The sequence below is a fragment of the Corythoichthys intestinalis genome, chromosome 5, assembly GCF_030265065.1.
Source record: "Corythoichthys intestinalis isolate RoL2023-P3 chromosome 5, ASM3026506v1, whole genome shotgun sequence".
Taxonomy (NCBI): Eukaryota; Metazoa; Chordata; class Actinopteri; order Syngnathiformes; family Syngnathidae; genus Corythoichthys; species Corythoichthys intestinalis.
In genome coordinates, this window is record NC_080399.1 from 40,399,458 (window position 1) to 40,421,607 (window position 22,150).

The 22,150-nt window shown below is 39.3% G+C and overlaps 1 protein-coding gene across 4 annotated transcripts in view; it reads right to left on the reverse strand.

Annotated features, from left to right (window-relative positions):
* tmtc2b (transmembrane O-mannosyltransferase targeting cadherins 2b) overlaps positions 1-17,050 on the reverse strand; it is a 126,105-nt gene extending 109,055 nt beyond the window's left edge. For all 4 annotated transcript variants that reach the window (XM_057836150.1, XM_057836149.1, XM_057836153.1 and 1 more), the window contains exon 1: positions 16,607-17,050. In XM_057836150.1, the coding sequence (XP_057692133.1) occupies positions 16,607-16,689 (83 nt within the window). In that variant the 5' untranslated portion in view covers positions 16,690-17,050. The remainder of the gene's footprint in view (positions 1-16,606) is intronic.
* Between the last annotated feature and the right edge of the window lie 5,100 nt (positions 17,051-22,150).

The following is a 22,150-nucleotide window of genomic DNA, read 5'->3' on the forward strand; positions in this document are numbered from 1 at the left end:
AACATCCATGAAACAGCATTCTTACTTAAAGTGAGGGAAAGGAGCTCTGCAGTGTATAAGAAAACAAAGCTCATACACCCTTCTAACAGCTTCCTAATTCGAAGAGAAGCAGATGTTTTCACCATTTGCCTATGAAATATGGTCACACTGCAAAGGTTGGATATGTTCAGAGGTGCCACCCGGGGCAACCGGTGAGATGTGAAGCCTTACGAACATCACTTTAGGTTGGTGGTGGAAGCCTTTTAGCAGCTGGAGTTCACAGTTGGGGCAGGCTGAGCTAAATGAGAGCAGCGACCACACGTGAATTCAACTTCTCGCGCCCTTCAACTTTGGTCTGTCCAGATTCACAATCAGTTTCTCTGAATCTTGTTTTCCAGCGATCCCTCCCAATTAGGAATATATTTTGGGATCCAAGGATCTTCATTATTCTGTCAAAGCCATTCTCCTCAGATTCTCAGATTCAAAGAGTTTGGTGGAGGACTAACAGTCATTTTCTCGTTATTCGTTCCTTGTCAAATCAAAAATAAACTTGTGCAAATTGTGTGTACCTATCTCGGTAGCCAGGGAGGAAGCGCTCACTTGGAAGGACTAGCTAGAGGGGAAACAGACATGTGGAGGTCAGTGATGAAGAGAAACACCACGGACAGGCACACTCTGGGTCAGAGCTCAGCCAAAATAAACCAACGAAAGGAAGAAGTCCTGTAAACCATCAAGAATCCATCAATCTGCCTCCACTGTGATTTTATTCCCAATGACAGTGTGCAACAGAGAGTGAGTGAGAAAGTTGGCTCCATATGTGAAATACAATACTATAGGAGTGGATTTGACCATCTGGAGAAATTTTACACTCATCTGCCTCATAAGAAAAAAGTCCATCTATAGCAGACTTGATAAGCTACTGAAATCTTTAATATATGTCATGACATGAACTGGGTGACTTTTGACTTCAATCAAATCAATGATCAAAATGCTCAATGCTCAAGCCCTTTGAAACAACGTTGTTGTGATCCAGGGCTATACAAATCAAACTGAATTGAATTGAATTGAAAATAATCAAAATAAATAAGAAGATATAATATAAAAAATAATAATAAAAATAAGGAAAAAAATTGAAATATACAGATCTTCAATATTGTTAAAGAAAAAAAAGAACATTCAATAATTTATTTAATATCCATACCACAATACTCACGAATGGTTGTGGGGTGCTGTCTCTTTGGCAGAAGCAGTGTTGTTAATAACGGCGTTAGAATATAACGGCGTTACTAACGATGTTATTTTCTTCAGTAGTGAGTAATCTAATAAATTACTTTTCTCATTTTGGCAACGCCGTTACCGTTACTGAGACGGGAAAGGCGTGCGTTACTTTGTTGGTTGACTGACGCAAGAAAAGTCTGAGAAAGGTGGACTCACGGAGACGAGAGAGCAGAGCAGGAGTGGGGAGGAGGCAAGGGAGCGTGGCGCCATTGCAAACGCAATGCCACTATGCTAGGCGGCACCAATAATACCTGACTGTAGCCAATAGCCTACAAACTATGGCCACATGATGCTTCGGTAGATATCACAAATATACAGAACTAGATGCAAATGACAGTTACGGCGAGTGGAGAGTGTGGGAGATGGGAGACGGCTGCATTAGCAACATGTATAATAAAGAACTAGATGCATTAGTAAACAGCCGCCATTATAAAGCAGTAGACTTCTCAGGAAGGCTCTGTTGTAGAGAACCTTCCTAGCGAACCTAAGTAACTTTTTATCTAAAATGCTCCTAAATCGGCAAAAATCTTGACTTAAATCTATCTTTAAATGATGAAATAGTTTTAAAACATACATATGTCTAGGCCTGTCATGATAACAAATTTTAGTGGGCGATAAATTCTCTCATAAATTATTGCGATATGCGATATTATTGCCCCCCCCCCCCCAATTTTTTTAAAACCAATTTACAATACCACTGTGAGAATATATATATATATATATATATATATATATATATATATATATATATATATACATATATATATATATATATATATACATATATATATATATATATATATATATATACATATATATATATATAACTATACTAAGTAATATTAAGTAATACTAAAAATACTAAGTAATATTAAGTACACCCATTTAAAAGCAATAAACATTTCCTCTTAAATCCAAAAATACTTTTTAAGAAATCCCCACTAAAAACAATAGACCATGCCTCTTTTAAGTAAAAGACAACAATATCAATACTGCACAGAAACACAGGATAAATAAAATGATTTTTTCAAGGATAGATAAAATTGCACTTCAATAACTTAAGCATTTAGGCGCAGTGGTATAAGGATGTAGTAACACAAACAATTGCACTTCAACAACAACAGAGAAAAATAGATTAAGTAGCAGTAACAAAAATTTGGCTTCACTAAGGGTAGGTTCATACTGCAGGTCTTAATGCACAAATTCGACTTTTTGTCATTTCTGTTTTTTTGGCGTGCCCGTTCAGACTGCCTTTGTCCATGGAGCCCATTCAAGTATCACGCATACGCACTAATTTGCAGTCTGAGATGCGCTCAGCAAAGTGACCGCATGCGCAGATGCATCAAAACAAATTATACATGCTACCTGTATGTCATTCCAAGGTGATATTTCCAAGGTCATATTTTGATTTCCAAAAAGAGGACACAAATAATAGACATTAATAATCCCCGTTTAGTCCTTTATTCAAAGTTTATATGGACTGAAAGAAGGCATGCACGCACGCACATAAGCCTTGACTTATGTGCGTGACATGACGTGAATCTGCCCCGTCTCGGCAATGCAAGCAATACTGAAATATTGCTCATTCGCCGCATAGAATTAAAATCGAAAATTGTTAGTCATAAAAAAATTAATGAAGAAAAGGATAAGCCTGTCTTCAAGCCCGCTTCGTGCATAAAAGCAGAGTTCAAGCTAGAAGCTAATGCACAGCTACATCGCTTCCGTCGTGCCTGCCGCTTTCGCTTTGCTGATGTCATTGCTGGATAAATTCCGATTCGGGAGACGTGAAAGTTCAAACCGCCAGCCACATTCTGGAAAAATGTGGCCCAGATCGGATTTAGACCACATTCGAAAGTGACCCAAATCGGATTTGAAATTGTCCACTTCTATGCGACTTGTCACGTTCAGGCCGTCAAGTTTATGCCTCACTGGAGACGGGAAAAACACGAAAAAATCGGATTCATGCATTAAGACCTGTAGTATGAACGTAGCCTTAGGCTAGGTTCAGATGTGTAAAACGAACATACCCAGAATTCAATAAAACAGAGTGAATCCTCATCACAGCATATTGCGCTGTTGGTAACAAGGAAGACAAACTTTTAACAGCACGTCCGCCACACATCTGCTGCACGCACGCGCACGCACGCGCGTACCTACGCACGTGAGGCGATAAATCGCAGCGGGAAAATTACCGCCTTCATTTTCATTTACCGTGCGATAAATGGAATTATCGCATATTGCGACAGGCTTACATATGTCAAAAGTAGACAGAAGGGATCTAATGCAATAACTGGAGCAATTTTAACAACTTTAACGGTTAATTCACAACATTAAATGACTTCCACACATAGCAAAGGTTACTATCTAGTTATCGCAATATCCGCAATACTCCTGTGTCTAGTTAAGTTTAGGGTAAAGAATTGGGCTAGGGCCAATTGTCCCAAAAAACCCTTTAAACTTCACATTGAATGACCTGCTTTTTTTGTGTGTGTGTGTGTGTGTGGGGGGGGGGGGGGGGGGGCATGAAAATTATCACCATTTACTTTGCCAAGTACCTAATTACTCTTACATTCAGGTAACTGAGTTACTACGCAATTACTGGAGAAGTAATTTGTAACTGTAATTAATTACTTTTTTAAAGTAAGATTAACAACACTCATCATCATCTGCCGAAATAAGAGGGTGGGCAAGCATTACACATACGACAGGATGAATAATGTACAGAGACGACTTTTGACAAAGGTAAACCACTGACGAGACTAATACACCTGGATAGACCTATACATAAAGTTGTGACTTTACTTGAGACTGACACACAAACTAAATCAGACTCAAACCCAAAATAGGTCACTTTAAGAAAATCACATTGAAAAACAATGAGTGATTTTGGTGGGAGTGTAACGGTTAAGAAATGGTTCTTGTATTAAAATAATGTTTTAGTAATTTGTTAAGGGTTAAACGAATACTGTATTTATTGAAAGTTATCAAATTCATGTTAGAATTATTTGTTTGTTAATATTGGACACAGTAATTGTTTTTGATTACCACGAGTCTCGCGAGATTTGCGTAGCGTGAGTTACAGCGAGACTAGCTCTCGCCCAGACACAAAGGACTTTCATTAAGCCACTCGCAGCAGCGGAGAGTTGACCAGCTGCATAGAAATAAACAGGTGCTCGCTGCACAAGGTATTTTCTGTTATATTATCGTATGTATAATGTGTTTTATAACTTAAAAATTTTACTATTGTTTTGTAAAGCTTTGTATGCACACGAGTTCGCGTTTGCACGCCCAGGACCTCCAAAGTGGCAGGCGGCCACGAGGTTAGCTTCATTTCCTGTTTAGCACATTTCCTTTATGTTTAAGTATCTAAGTTTATTTTGTACATCTTTTAGTTATGGGGCAGCTTTGAATCTCATAACACTTTGTGTAATGAAAATATAGGCGTTCTATTCTATTCTATTCTATTCTGAATAGGGATTTGGGAAAACCCAACAATTATGGAAGTCATTCTTAAGTGATTATCAAACTAGTTTCAAGAGTGCAACCTGTAACTTGGAATTACTCAAATTCAATCAAATAAACTCAAGCTTCCAAAAGCAAATTGTAATCTTTTAAATAGGGAAACACCAACCTCACTTTTGTTGTTGAGAGGCGTTTGACAAATATGCTGGCAATTGCGTCATCTTTACAGCTCCAAAGAATGTCACCCAAACTAGAAAGCCTAAATGGCACACACACCCAAACACACAGGCAATTTGGAGGAAACAATGAATCTTTAGTTAACTCATTCAATAGTGAATCTGCGGCTGTTCTTATTCTGTCTAGCCATTCAAAAATTCGAACCGGAGCACGTACCTACTTAACAAGTTCACTAAATTGGTTCTGACAGATTTAGTCCGCAAAGCAGCAGCATTTCTGCTCTGTTTAAACAGAGAACATTCAGCTCTTGCTTCCGACTCACAACCAATGTTTGATTTGCTCATTCTTGGAGTCCGAAGGGAACAGCAAGACCACACAAACCCTTACTCTCACAATGGACAAAGGCATTGCAGCCAAACTGGCCAACTTGTCCCATAACCTTAATGAAACGAGCCACAGCTCTTTATCAGAGCAGTAGGCCACCAAGAAGGCGAGGAGTAGGGGCTAGGAGTAGTTGCCTTGCTTCTTTAATGAAAATGTACCAACTATAACATCTTATTTAGATTATGGGAGTAAGAAAGTTTAGGCTTTGACAGCTCGGGGATCTCTTCTTACACTGTGTGCCCTTCTCATCCACAGTCTTGTTAATCCTATTAATATGAAGAGGGCCAAGAGCCTGAGAGTGGCCACAGCTTAAAAGCCATCAACGCGCATTAGTGTTTAGAACACAAACCCACGTCTAGACCAACTAAGTACTTAGACCCGGGAGTCAAATCACTGGAGGTTTTTGATGGCAGTATACTCTTATAGTCAGTATTTACCCATAACTTCTCCCTTGGGGAATGCACAGAGCTGACGCAACAGATGTGCCACGTTATTGGATATAAATCCCACTAATCTCATTTTGTTGGTCAAAGAGCACATTAGAGCCTTCATTTTCACACACTGTATTCCTTGGCAGCGTCAAAGCTTTTCTCGCATTATTGAGTAGCCGCGTTGAAAGTCCGCTCTTCTATCCTGACCATGTGAAGGATTTACTTGTTGGATGAGCCACTACAGCATTGCATTTTATTCCCATTTAAGGAGATTACTATCACAGTGTGCAACTGTACATGAACGCTCCTACATCCACATGATGTATTAGAAGAGATAATCAGTTGGCGTTTAATTAAAAGACTGTGTAGACTAGTTGATCTCTACTTCATACAATGACAGGCAAGCACAACCAAGTTACAGTACACTGCACAGAAGTCAAGTGATTTCAACGCATCTGATTTATATCGCCTGCACTGGCTCGGCACAGCACGCAATTGGAGGAACTGCAGAATTTGTGGCTCCTCGTGAGCAGCCATCAGCCTCACAGGAGGTCGTGGGCCAACAATGTGGCCCATAGCAAGTAATCAGTTAAGTACATAAGAACTCCTTGCAAGTAGTCGTTGATATTTATCTCCATGCTGCAGCAGATTGCCATTTGCCCTTGTTAACAAGTGGAGCTTGCTGGGGTATCCTCAGGTGCATACTGTGTGATTAAGTCCACATCATGTTGTTGTGTCCGTATCAGGTTTCTGAAATGTCTAGACACCATCTGGATATGGTGGTAACCAACATCCACCACTGGCATCGAGTGAGCATGAGGACCTGTCAAAATGTGAGGGTTAAATGTGTCTGTATGGTTAGGTATTCTACTTTAATCGTCTTAGAAAAATTGTTCTTATGTAAATTTGGTAAAATTGGATAGGCTGTGTCAAGTTTTGAACAACACGTACTAATCAGACTTAGTTTGGGTTGTTCAAAAAAGCTTTGTTTTTCTATATAATGAATTTCATGAAAATAATGCCAACCATAATCCTATAACCACTACAAATTATAGCAAAGTAGAGTATTTTACAAAGAAAATAGTGCAGCACGCTCACAGAATAATTGTGGCATGCCTGCCATTTTTGAATTGTGGTTGAGGTGTGTATGTACTATGGATGGATGGATGGATGTGCTTCTGCATTTCCAAAACAATATATTATGTCACCATAGCCATATTTCATTAGGAACTTACATAAACATGAAAACTATATATAGTATATATATCTTCATATTTTATTTTCATAAGATTTTCCATTATCTGCTGGATAAATGAAATGTGACACAAAGTTCCAACAGTTTTCATAATAGCATCGGAGGTCACAAAAAGATGCAAACTTCAGTGAGCAAGAAGGAGAACACAGAAAAATTGTATATCTTGTCAATGATTTCTGACTGACCTGTCCATGAACTCCATGTAAAATGCCAAACCTTTATGGGGTTTGAGAAATGCCATTGGGTCTTGGTACACAACCCACAAATATAAGGAAAGGATCTCATGAATTTAAGTAGTACTTCATTTTTTCCAGCCCAAAGGGCTTACCACCTTGTTTTCCAAGGTTGTAACAAATTTGTTGGAAATTGGAGCTTAGGAAATTTGAACTGCAATCTGTTTGCGGTCATATTATGAGTGAATCTTTCCAGACTGATGAATTTCGGCAAGACGCTTTCACACGCATATCGAAGGACCATATTTTGCTAGGAATTCGGGAAACCGCACTAGATTATTAACTGCTTTTGTAATTACAAGACAATTTATGAAATCAAACAGAATGAATAATGTAAATAAGGACTTGATTGAATTGCCGTTTGATACTTGTTTATAATCAGTAAGGCCCCTAACCCTCTTCTAAAGTCGAAGATTGCAGAAGATTGGCCAACACTCATAAGTAAACATCAGGATGTACTGTAGGTAACAAAATTACTCATCTAATTTCTGTACCTAAATAGATTGTATTGATGTACTGTATTTGAAACCCCAACTGTAGTGGTGTGCAATATGGGGAAAATCCTCTATCACGATATGGGCTATTTTATATCATCATCGCGATATGCCACGATATAATGTATTTTTTTAATCATTTGATCAAAAAAGATAATATGACAGCTTTACCCCTCTCAATTTTCTCATTCTTATTTCCCACATAGATAAAACAAGTGCATGCATGTAAACATTATGAAATGAAAGTTAAATTAAAAGAAACCATTTAAAGCCAAACACTTTAGAAAAGCTATTATTCAAGAAAAAAAATGAATAAAAAATTATCATTATGGCACTTGTTGCATTTTGTTCATACACTGTAGTGATACACGCACATTAATGTCATTCTTTTAAACAAATCGCCATAGAATTATCAACTAAGGATCTTCCCCAGCCAATCATGTGATCAGAAATCCGGCTGATCAGGCCATTTTTCAGAGCATGAGAATCAGGTGAAAAGCATTGGGTTTTTAATTTAAAGAATAATAATATTTAAAATTTTAAAGGCTAAAAACCAACAAAATAATCCAGAATTACAATGGAATTGCCAAAAGATAAGAAAGAAAAGAAACAAGAAAAAATATATATATATAAATTTTATACTCCGCAACACTCCTGTAACAAGCAGAATAGTACATACTGTAAACAGTACAGTACTGTAATATGTTTGTATGTTTTGTTAAAAAAAAAAAAAAAAAAAAAAAAAAAACAGACTTTTTCTGTATCTGATCGTGACTCAAATCAGGTGACTCTGACTCGGGCACAAAGATATGCGATTGGAAAATCCCTATTCTCAACATTGTTGACCTCTTTGGCTTCCAGACGACTTGATGGCATCATACAGCAAATTAACCAACATGAAGCACTGAACCAATTGGCTGCAAAGAAAAATATGTATCAGTGTTGTTTTTCGCAGCCTTTTTCATTTTCGTCTTAGTCTGTTAGATGATAATACTTATTAGTCTTAGTAATATTTTAGTCATCTCAAAATGTGTCTATTGTTCTAGTTTTAGTCGACGTTTACTAAAAAATGTTTTCGGCTGTTATTTTTTTAATTAAATTACTCCAATAATAAATAAATAAATAAAGGTTTCCAACTATTTCGCATAAACATTGACAGATGAGCACATATTGTTGCGTCTACAAGGACAACGCCAACTTGGTGATAATACACAGTGAGTAGGAAAATAGCACATTATTTTCAATTAATTATACTCACCTGGACGCCACAAACTGTATGTAAAAAAAAAAAAAAAAAAAATTGTCCGAGAGTTTAAGAGGATGCTCGCTGTTAGTATTAGCCCAATGCTAACGTGAACGCGAATGCTATGCTAATGCTACGAGTAACATTTAGTGTGTGATGATTACTCAGCACAGACCTTTGAAGGCTAAAGCAGCATTGTACATGCTCTCTGGCCAAGATAAGAAAACAAATCTTAGCGTGTGTGTGCAAGCTGGAATGACTGGAGACCACACTGGTGAGTCACATCAGTGACACAACCAGACACTGCTATGATGCAGGATAACTACACATAAAATGTCACATATTGTGAACATGTGACGGAAACTATTGCACATTTTCGTCACGTTCTCGTCTCGTCAGATGAAAACTGGCGTTGGTCTCATTATGTGTCAGTCTCTCAACACACGGGTTTAGCTCATTATCGTCTAGTCATAGTCATGTAAAAAGTGTTTCTTGACAAAACATTTTTGTTATCGTCGTTGACGAAAACAACACTGATATGAGAATTAATATTGTAAAATGTAACGTTTAAATTTCATGTTCTAAGAAATCTTTTCCTTCAGTTCCTGTTCAAGCTGTTTCATTACTTGCTAGTAATGCTATTTAGTTTGTTGTTACAGTGGGGAGAACAAGTATTTGATACACTGCCAACGGGAAAACCCACTGGCAGTGTATCAAATACTTGTTCTCCCCACGGTATGTGATAATTTTAGTCACGTTTTAAAACTATGAGTTTGAATGACATACAATTATTTCTGTCTGTCTTTTATGAGGTGATTGCAATATGTGAAGACATTTAGAGCAGGGGTCCCCAACCGCCGGGCCTCGGAACGGTACCGGTCCGTGGCACATTTCATATCGGGCCACACAGAAATAATAAATAATTTATTAACGACTGCATTCTGGCCAAATTAACTTTGGCCTGTGCCCCTTACCACACCAATATCCCTGTCTACTCTACATATAATATTATAACTGAATAGAATGTCGTCATAGAAATCCATTGGACTGCTAGCAGTACATCTTGTTTTTTATATCTATGTGCGCTTGTCCTCGATAATAACCTATGCCAAAGGTCGTAGGGCGGGGGCATCACATTTGTTCCCTGAAATAATTAGCCCCCACACTAACGAAGATAACTGAAAACCAGACGTCTTTGGACAGCTTTTTTACGGGGAAAAGGGCACCTGACAAACCAGAAGATGAGCCTACAACCTCAAATAAAACAAAATCTTCTTTTAACAGACAATACCAAGAATCCTACCTAAAATATGGGTTTATCGCAACAAGTGACTGTCAGGCGCCAAGTCCGCTCTGCATAATATGTGGCATACGAACTGCAAAGAAGTGGATTCGTGACCCGTTTGTGAATAAACAGAGTGATTCGAGCATGTCTGTGCAACAGGAGGTTCAGCTTGTAGAGATCACAGATGTATATAAATATCCTGACATATCCTGACATTGCTACAAAAGCACTGAAAACCTTGCTACAATTTCCAAGATCGTATCTTTGTGAAGCGGGCTTCTCTGCAATGACGGCAACCAAGACAAAGTTACGGAGCAGACTGGACATAAGGAACACACTACGTGTCTCACTGTCTCCCATCACACCTAGATGGACCATCTCGTCTCAACGAAACAAGCTCAGGCCTCTCACTGATTCAGCGGGTGAGTTATATTTTCCCTGCACTTAACATTTGTTTTTAGCCCTGTTGTGTTATTTTATATTTGCTGTATTTTTCTGCCGCACATTGCCGGTCCGTGAAAAAAAAAAAGACCCAAATCACACCTGTCCGTGGTGCAAAAAAGGTTGGGGACCCCTGATCTAGAGGTCGCTTTAAGTATAGCTGTTGTGCTATACTGTGACTATTAAGTGTGTGAGGTCTGCAGGCTTTTACATTTAATCTTTGCCCATCATATCACGATATTGTTGATATTAGTGATGCACGATAATGCATTTTTCAGCCGATACCGATAACCGATAATTTCCTCCTTGTTCCAACCGATAACCGATAATGTCAAGCCGATAATTCTATTAAAAGATTTATGTAAAATTTTAAAGTATATACAAAATAAAATATTACTGTGCAAAAATATAATTTATTGCTCTTTTTTTCAACATAAAATATGAACAAGTATTCAATTCCAACATCTAAATAATGACAGATTGTCTGACATTGTGTAATGGTAAACTTTTGGCAACAATTACTTACAGAGTAAATACCTAAGTTGCACAAAAATTCATTTAAAAGTAAGCCATTCCTAACATACATAGCATTATACACTGCAAAACACACCTCCTTAAAACTAGTCTGTTTTAAGTGTAAATATATGTGAAATAAGTGAAATTATCTTCCAGCACTTCAAGTGTATTTCTCTCAGATTTCTTAGAAAAAAAAATAGCTAGCTGAAAATAATCTTAACAGCCTTATTTTAAGCAATACATTATTATACTTAATCCTTAAAAAAATTTTTTTTAAAATTGGAAGAAAAGATTTTGTATAATTGTGGCTACAGAATATTATTATTATTTCATTACAACAGGAATGTGCATATTTAAATTGATAAGTGTTAATAAGTGCCAATAGGTTTTGATTATCTACTGTGACTGTAATTGATCAGACAAATAAATTAATTTGAAAAGTGATTGCTAATGTTATATGCTTTGTTGCACACTGTGAAAATGATTAACTCAAGAGAGCGAGATGTCATGTACCCATTCTGCAGCGCTTTGTTCACTTTTGCGGCACTCACGACATTTGCTTTACAGCAGCTAAACTGGTACACGGCAGTACGATTTGGATGGAGTTGGAGCACACATCTCCGTGTGTGTTGTTTTGTGCCTGAGTTTTGTTAAGCCGAAAATAAAGGCAGCGTTACAAAGTCATCTGACCGCTCGTCATTTTACATACTGAATGCATTATTGACTGGCTGACTTTTCTCCATGTTTAAATTATCATCTAACCACTGTGATTGGCATGTTTTTCATGAAGAATGGTGGTCGTATAAACTGCATTATTTCTTTTATCCAGGGCTTTGGCTCTCGGGTCATTTCGGTAAAAAAAAAAAAATTGCGTCTCATCTCGGTGGCTACGTTCGTACCGGATAATCCGCCCACACTGGCCGGTTCGCTGCGGCATATTCGGGGCCTGGCTCTGCTCGCACGCCGTGGGGAACGCTCGAGAAACCAGAGTGTTCGCCGGAGGTCCTGAAGCCGGGGAACCGGGCTCTGCCCGCCACGCCAACGGCGCTGCGGCGGCCTGCCGGACCGGCCAGAGCGGCGGGCTCCGTCGGAAGACGGCTACTTGCAGACTATCGGTCTCCAGTCGTGCCGGTGTTTAGCCTTAAGATGCGAGTTTACTACCCGCTTTGGGCTGCTTTCCCAAACAACCCGACTCTGTAATGTCACAAGCCCCGTAGTTTAGCTTGTGTTTACAATAGCTTTAGCATTCCCGCTAGCAACAGTCTCGTATTCGTTCCAAAAATCTTTGTGATGCAGTTTTAAATGGATGCTGGGTTAGTGGTTTTGAATGAGGACGCTTTCTTTCGGCCTTGTGGAAATTCTGCGGTACATGTTTCGCAGATGGCGAGAGCGTCGTTTTTTCAGTAACAGCCGCTGTAATATTCAACTATTTCTTGGCGTGTAACTCCGCCTCCTCAACCCCTCCTCCCTCAGGGGCTTCAGAGAGGGGAGGGGTTGAGGAGGCGGCGTGCTGAATTCTTCGGTTGCGCACATTTGGAGGCTAAATCAAGTATATAATTATCGGATTGCATTATCGGTTGAAGTTTTTTATTATCTGGATTATCTGTGTGACGTCATAATTGCCATTATCGGCCGATAATTATCGGCGACCGATATTATCGTGTATCTTTAGTTGATATGACATCCTCACAATAGTGTGTCATTTTATATCGTTTTGGTGATTTATACCATCATATCATACATCACTACCCAGTTGTATTAGATCTTCATGACCTCTTTGACACCTGAGACTTCTGATGTCTCAATTCTGGCAAGGAAACTGTTTCATAAAACCACCATACATATGTTGCTTCTTCTTCATTCACTTCTTAATCTTCTCTTTGAGCGATCTGCAGAATGACATTGGATAATGTAGTATGGCAGACATAGACATGTGCGGAGGGAAGACAGACAGAGCGCGAGAGAGATGCAGGCAAGACAGTAATTACAGGGAGGAGAGAAATCCAGACTGGGAAAAATGAGGAGATGCTCAGACTGCTCGGTTGCCGCCCTTGGGCTCTCAACAGAACCACAAGCCTAACCAGCCTATCCTTCAATATACAGTTACAGACCACTGCCATGTCACAAGGGGCCAAGGAAGAGGTAACAGCATGTATATAACAAGAGCATTGCAAGGATCTGTCTATTCTAGGATGTGTTGCGGCGCAGAAGGTGTCTAATCCACCAATGAAAAATTGATGCTTCAAATGGACTGTGGTAGGTAAATCAGAGTTCATCAAGATGAAGGTTAGCAGTCACTAAAATCAGTCATAAATCGGTGACTACCTTTACAAATAAAGAACTCCGTAGTAGAGTGGACACTGTGTAAAATATTCTGCTTCTCTGTTATTTGCCACCACCAAGTGCAAGCTCCTGTCATCATGTGGAGGTTTTGGTCCAATCCGTATAATACAACAAAGCACTATGGCTCTGCCTTACAATTGTCAGACCACTATATGTGACCACCCTTGCCAAGCCCGCAACCTTCACAACATCCTCATACAGTTAAACCTCCCCACATCACATAAAAATATGAGGTGCAGCTCATCACATCCATCATCAGTGCTTGACAGGGAACTGCAAGGAAATGAGAGTGTGTGGCTTGAGGCGCCGGGTAGAAAATTATATTCAGCAGCTAAAATGAAATTTACACATTGACCTTAGTGAATCCCTTTAGTTGCTTTGAAACAGGATATAAATTTCATCAATATCATCGTCTTTGTCTCAGTCAACGATGTTGATTGATCAGTGCAGTTCTTGCTCAACCATTTGCACACGATCTATTGAAACAGTACCACACAGACGGCCCAAAGTCAATGAAATAAATATTACCTTTGCTTGCAGCCACCTAAAATCAGTCAACAGAGTTGAACACAATATACACGATCATTTCATAATATGAAATCTGCACCTTTTAGTTAGTGGTAGCTTTTTTTTTTAGCTCTAAGTGATTTTTTTTGTTTCTGTGAGACGTGTTCCAATGGCTCTTTCAAAGATAAAGGTTGGCAAACCCGATCCCTGCTCGAAATAAAGGAACTACAAAAATGGTCAAAATTTTAACAAACAAGCTTCCTAGATTTTATGGTATTTGCTCAGGAAATTGAAACGAATACTCAAATTCAACAATATCATAATATTTTGGAGCAAATTCTTTTATACACCTAAATACCCAAGGAATTGCCATTTTTCATAACAAATTCTTTACTAGAACCTTATGGAATGTATTTGTTCTTTAGATCAATGTATAACCAGTTCCCACACTATTGATAAGATACCTTTGTGACTTTGGTCTCATCAATCATCTCCTTAAACACTGCCGTTACTAAGAGAACAACAAATATGACAGCAAAAAGGGCATTTTGCATTATAGTGCTGAAATACTGAAATCTAGTGAATTGATGAAGTGTCTTCTTGTAAAATGTGTATTTGTTATTAGTAGTTACACAGGGTACACAAAAACGCTCAACTCTGGTTAAAAGGTGAAAATCCACAACTTTGTACCTTTTTATGCCATATAATTCTATCTTGTCTGCAACGTCACAGTGGAATATGTCATCATTCAAACAGGCCATCTTCAGCAGCTTGATCTGAATCACCAAAGCACAACTGGTTTCTCCTTACGGGCGTACGCTTTTAGCTGTGTGGGTCTGGGATGGTGTTCCTTAGACAAATTAAACAATTGCTGCCACTCTCTCACCACCAGCGGAGCCCTAAGGGACAGGAGACTGCCACTAATTACGAGGCCAAGCGCAACACGTGCTGCTGAAAACAGATAGTGCTGGATGACAGATAGCCTGCAAAGATCCTGTCAAACATTAGAACGCATCAAATAAGAAAGTAAAAAGTTCTTGGCTGAGACAGCGGGATTACTGTCAGAAACTGTTAGAAGGTTGGATCTCAGGTGGCAAAAAATAACAACCGTACATAAACTAATCAGGGTTTGACATGTCATCTTAAACTTTGAAGGCTGTTTGATCCCTACAGCACTCACCTTTCACCGCTCTCCTACCACTATGACAGCTTTATGAACATTCAATATTTGTCTTAAACATGAGTGGTGGATCTGCCTATGAAGCCCTGAATGCAAATTACAGCAAATACACTGCAAGGAAAGAACTTGCCATAGGATTTGTTCTATTTGTAGAAAGCTTTCTTTAAACAGAGTAGTTGGCAGAGTTGTGAAGGAAACATAAATCTCTGTAGTGTCTGAATATCCTTCGAGTATTCAAATAGTCATGTTGTACATGACTATACACACACAATGCTGTAGAGATGTGTCACTATTTTGATTTATGATAAATTTAGGAAGTCATCCTACCAACCGACATTCTAATAGTAATAATACTTTCAGGACCTTTTAAATCAATGAGAGTATTCAGTATTTTGTTAATAGCATGACATATTTTCAGTGGCAAAGGTGCTCCAAATCTGTCAGACAGCCAGGGCATCTCTTACACAAACACCTTTAGGTCAGGATTTCACTTCGGTTTAGACTTTTTGGGATGACGAATATACCGGAGAGTGCCGTTCAATCACAGGGCACATCATGTTCCCTCATTGACCAATATGAGCAATTTAAAGTCTTGAATTAACCTATTTTGCAGGTTTTTGCAATGTGGAAGAAAGCTGAGCTTTAAAAAAAATCAGAACATCTCAAAGCTGCAAGCGCTGCTGTGCCAAATATTTTTTTAAATTCTATTTTCTTTTTTTTTTTTTTTTTTAAACGTAATGTGTTCACTTATACCCACTGTATGTGGATTTCATTAAAACTAATTTGGTGAAAGCTATTAAAATGCACGGCTGCACAGAAAAGAGAACTAAGTAGAGAAGCCAATGACCTACATCACAGTGTGAATGAGGAACAAATGAGCCTGAGGCAGTGACATCCACTCAGCCATCAAATATCAAATAGTGCTCTTCCCCCCAAAATGATGATTGTTTCCAGTGAAGAGTAACAACACAGCCAATTTTAGGTTGATGGAGAGGAAAAAATTCTAATACTTAAAAGTTCCAGCAGGCTACACGTTTGCACAGTTTGGGACTTTTTCTATGGAGTGATTTCTTCTCCAGAGATCAATTATTTCCACTCATGCGGAAATCTTGGAGGAACTTTTCTCTTTGGGGAACGTGATCGTGCACGACACTGACGAGTGAAACTAAAGGCAACTCAACTTCATTAAACCACTAAACACCCTGCATAAGAAATCCACAGCAGATGATCGTTTTTGTACCAGCAAGACCAGTAACAAAACATATCAAAATCCATCAGTAACCTGCTGAATTTGTTGTTTTTGGTATTGGTCTTACTGATACAGAAACGTGCACATGAAAGATTTTTTGGTGAATAAAGAGCCTGAAAGTGAAGATGTGGTGTCTTTCGTCTAAGTACCTGTCATCGTAGCAGAAATCCGCTCCCAGAGTGTTGACGTACAAGACCAGAGCCACGGCGCTGCACAGCAATTCTGCAAACATTTCTCTTCTCGTGACGTGTTCCAACAACAAAACTAAAAAGAAGAATGAACGACTGCAATATGTGTGTTCCCTGGCAGTCGTCGTCTTTGTCAGGATTTCTGCGCGAAAACAAGTCCGGTGTCCCCCATCCTCGCTGGTTCAAGTGCACAAAGTGGACACGCCGTGGGTCGCAGCGTGTCTAACCCATGCTGGCTGGGAGGCGGAGAGCTCTTTATCCGTCTGGAAGTTCGCCAAGGAGAGGGGGAAAAATTCTTACACCAGTAAGGTTTATTCAATCGGTGACGACGTTCGGTTTCACACGCCTTCCCGACCACACGAGGGCTTGGCACTCTGATGCTGCGCGAGCGCGGGTTTGTAGCCTCTGGCGCTGACCACAATGAAGTTAGCGGGAATGACTGTAACAACTTCCTCTTACGTTTTCAAAATAAAGGTAAAAGGTTCGCACTTTTGCCATCTGAAAGAGTTGAAAATAAAATATAGCACTTGAAATATGCAGCATCTATTTGATTTCATAGAGGTTCGTAAACAACAGCTATCCACAAACCTTCCCCAAAATAAATCGCCAGGGATACAAAAAACATTTTTGCCATTCAGAATCAAAATGCATTGATTGACATTGAGGAAGACCCCGACGAAATTGATACAACAGAAGCTGTAAAGAATAAGAACCCTGTCGAAAGAATAATTTTTTTCTTAAATATTTTTATTAAATTAACATAGGACAGATATATATATATATATATATATATATATATATATATATATATATATATATATATATATATATATATATATATATATATATATATATATATATATATATATATATTTGGGCTGTCAAACGATTAAAAATTTTAATCGAGTTAATTATAGCTTAAAAATTCATTAATCGTAATTTATCGCAATTAATCGCAATTCAAACCATCCATAAAACATGCCATATTTTTTTGTAAATTATTGTTGGAATGGAAAGATAAGGCACAAGATGGATATATACATTCAACATACGGTACATAAGGACTGTATTTGTTTATCATAACAATAAATCAACAAGATGGCATTAACATTATTAACATTCTGTTAAAGCGATCCATGGATAGAAACGTTTGTAGTTCTTAAAAGAAAAATGTTAGTACAAGTTATAGAAATTTTATATTAAAACCCCTCTTGATGTTTTCGTTTTAATAAAATTTGGAGAATTTTCAGTCAAAAAATAAACTAGTAGCTCGCCATTGTTGATGTCAATAATTACTTACACAATGCTCATGGGGGCTGAAGCCTATAAAATCAGTCGCACTCAAGCGCCAGCAGAGGGCGGCAAAACTCCATAGACACAACAAGTGAGCATTTCACTGTACTGTCATTTAAATCTGTCTGAGCGGGCCATCTGCATTAATTGTGTCAAATATTTTAACGTGATTAATTAAAAAAAATAATTAACGCCCCTTAACGCGATCATTTTGACAGCCCTAATATATATATGTATGTATATATATACAGTGCCTTGCAAAAGTATTCGGCCCCCTTGAATCTTGCAACCTTTTGCCACATTTCAGGCTTCAAACATAAAGATATGAAATTTCATTTTTTCGTCAAGAATCAACAACAAGTGGGACACAATCGTGAAGTGGAACAACATTTATTGGATAATTTAAACTTTTTTAACAAATAAAAAACTGAAAAGTGGGGCGTGCAATATTATTCGGCCCCTTTACTTTCAGTGCAGCAAACTCACTCCAGAAGTTCAGTGAGGATCTCTGAATGATCCAATGTTGTCCTAAATGACTGATGATGATAAATAGAATCCACCTGTGTGTAATCAAGTCTCCGTATAAATGCACCTGCTCTGTGATAGTCTCAGGGTTCTGTTTAAAGTGCAGAGAGCATTATAAAAACCAAGGAACACACCAGGCAGGTCCGAGATACTGTTGTGGAGAAGTTTAAAGCCGGATTTGGATACAAAAAGATTTCCCAAGCTTTAAACATCTCAAGGAGCACTGTGCAAGCCATCATATTGAAATGGAAGGAGCATCAGACCACTGCAAATCTACCAAGACCCGGCCGGCCGTCCTTCCAAACTTTCTTCTCAAACAAGGAGAAAACTGATCAGAGATGCAGCCAAGAGGCCCATGATCACTCTGGATGAACTGCAGAGATCTAGAGCTGAGGTGGGAGAGTCTGTCCATAGGACAACAATCAGTCGTACACTGCACAAATCTGGCCTTTATGGAAGAATGGCAAGAAGAAAGCCATTTCTCAAAGATATCCATAAAAAGTCTCGTTTAAAGTTTGCCACAAGCCACCTGGGAGACACACCAAACATGTGGAAGAAGGTGCTCTGGTCAGATGAAACCAAAATGGAACTTTTTGGCCACAATGCAAAACGATATGTTTGGCGTAAAAGCAACACAGCTCATCACCCTGAACACACCATCCCCACTGTCAAACATGGTGGTGGCAGCATCATGGTTTGGGCCTGCTTTTCTCCAGGGGGGACAGGGAAGATGGTTAAAATTGACGGGAAGATGGATGCAGCCAAATACAGGAACATTCTGGAAGAAAACCTGTTGGTATCGGCACAAGACCTAAAACTGGGACGGAGATTTATCTTCCAACAGGACAATGATCCAAAACATAAAGCCAAATCTAAAATAGAATGGTTCAAAAATAAACGTATCCAGGTGATAGAATGGCCAAATCAAAGTCCAGACCTGAATCCAATCGAGAATCTGTGGAAAGAGCTTAAGACTGCTGTTCACAAACACTCTCCATCCACCTCACTGAGCTCGAGCTGTTTTGCAAGGAAGAATGGGCAAGAATGTCAGTCTCTCGATGTGCAAAACTGATAGAAACATACCCCAAGCGACTTGCAGGTGTAATTGGAGCAAAAGGTGGCTCTACAAAGTATTAAAGCAAGGGGGCCGAATAATATTGCACGCCCCACTTTTCAGTTTTTTATTTGTTAAAAAAGTTTAAATTATCCAATAGATTTTGTTCCACTTCACGATTGTGTCCCACTTGTTGTTGATTCTTGACAAAAAATTAAAATTTTATATCTTCATGTTTGAAGCCTGAAATGTGGCGAAAGGTTGCAAGGTTCAAGGGGGCCGAATACTTTTGCAAGGCACTGTATATATATATATATATATATATATATATATATATATATATATATATATATATATGTCTGCGTGTGTGCGTGCGTGTGTGGTGTGTGTGTGTGTGTCTGTTCGTTCCTTAGGGACTCCGAAACGGCTCGACCAATTTTCTGGAAATTTTACACATTTGTACTATAAGCATCTATGAGTGTTCTTAGTAAGTTTTGCATCAAAATAGCCCCGATAAGTATCAATAATCATAAAAATCGGGTCACAGAAAGCATAGCCCGACTTTAACCAAATTTGACATACTCTTAGAGAGTGACACAATATTGTTTCTCAGTAGTGCTTTCAGTAGTGCAGAAATCGACAAAATTCCAAAACCAATATATTCCGATTCCTACCAAACAATAAGTCGGAATTTATTGAAATTTGGCAGATTTGCTGTTGTGGTCGTTGACAATCTCCATGGAAATTTTCACACAGGAGAGCAACAAATACGGCAACAAATTGACAATCGATAAACCGTTAATAGGACTACAGACATCCCTCGGCAATTCGTGCTTTGAAATTTGCGGTTTCAGTTATTCGCAGATTTTTTATGTACAGTAAAAGGCTCCCTTGACACATGTGCATTTTCATCTTCATCAAAATGCACAGGTATCATCATCATCGCCATCATCTTTTTTTCATCATGAACATCCTTGTCAGTCAAGAATGGAGTCGCTGGAGTCTAATGTAAGTGGGGGCGGGGCACTGGGTGTGGTCTGGGACGGGGAATGGTTGGGGCCCGGTGGTTCTGGCGTGCGGGCCCCGCCTGCGCGAGATTGCTCTTAAATCACACTCTTCAATTCGCATTTTAAATATCTTTCACCTTTGGCACCTACACACTCATTCAGGTGTCCGGAGAGAGTCGTAACGGGGATGTATAGCCCTGGGCTGGCTCCCCCTTGATTTTTATTACATTAAACACCGAGAATGTTGGGCGGCTTGGATGGATTTGGTGGTGGGTTCTGGGGGCCACCCTGGGTCCCTGGGGGATGGCGGTGGTCCCTTTGCCAGCGCTACGGGAGGAGGGATGGGCCACACTGGCTCACCCCCCCGATTGGCTGGGGAGTGGAGTGCTGTGGCCCTGGGGTGGATCCTGCACAGCATTTCCACTTCTCTGCAAGATGTCTGATGGGATACACACTCAAGTAGAGAGATTGTCGATGCCAGGAAACATAGACTAGGATGTCAACAAATCCACACTTACATGTGATTCACATAATACTGCGCTCCACACCTCACATTGCGGGTTTGTGTACGCTGCACCCCGCCTAATCACATCTCTTTTTGCCTCACCCCCAGGGCCACAACTATCCATTCTTGTGAGGGTATGCAAAATGAAAAATGGGCCCCCACCCTAGCTCACACCCCCCACTTTTATTTTCTTTTAACAACCTAAATAACAAGATCGAATAAGGAGGAGCCAGACCTTAATGAATCAGTTTTCTTAATCAAACAGTACAATCCAAATCCAATTTAAAGCACACTCTCGTATAACAATTTACTGTTTGAATGGGGGTTTGTGTTGAAAGGAGACTTTAAACTGTTACATGAACGGGTTTATGTGTGTGGTTTCTTTATCAACACACAAGACCATCTAACTCAACACTAATCACAGGCGCATGCGCAGCCTCACATTATTCACAAACAAGGACCCAAACGGGACTGCTCATAGCTGCCAGCAAAAATGGATATCAAATTCATTGGCAACAATCCACTGACTTTCCTAATGAACGATTTAAAAGTGTAAGTTTAAAAAAAACAAAAAACAAAACGTGAGTGGGTGTAATTTTGACTGGGTCGGGGGGTGATCGGGGGATTCCTCGTGAGGGCATCACCTGATGGCTCGCACCCATATGCAGCGTGTATGCTCAACGTGTAGTTCCACCACTGATCACGCCCCATCCTCTTTCTCCTCGGTCGTCAGGCCCCCCACATTGTGTCCACAGGAAATACAATTAGCTAACAATAGCACCAATATAGTCATAGGTAGTGTAGGTGTTTAAAGTGCATGTGACACGAAAAAGCATGTTTATTTCATAATACACGCGGTACTTTATGCTCCTGAATGAAATGGACTGCTTTGAAGTGTGTGGAAGCGATCGCAATATTTATTTAGTTTTTTTAATCCCGCGCCATGAAAATGAGTGACTTCCGGCAACAGTCTCGAGTTGTGAAAGAGGGCGCTGTGACGTGTACAGAGGAAGGAGTCCTCTTCACTATACAGCCGTACTGTTGTATGAGAAGGACTAAGGATTCAGCTGATTTTGCGGATTAATACATTTATTTTTCGCATCACGCCAGCCAAAGGCGGT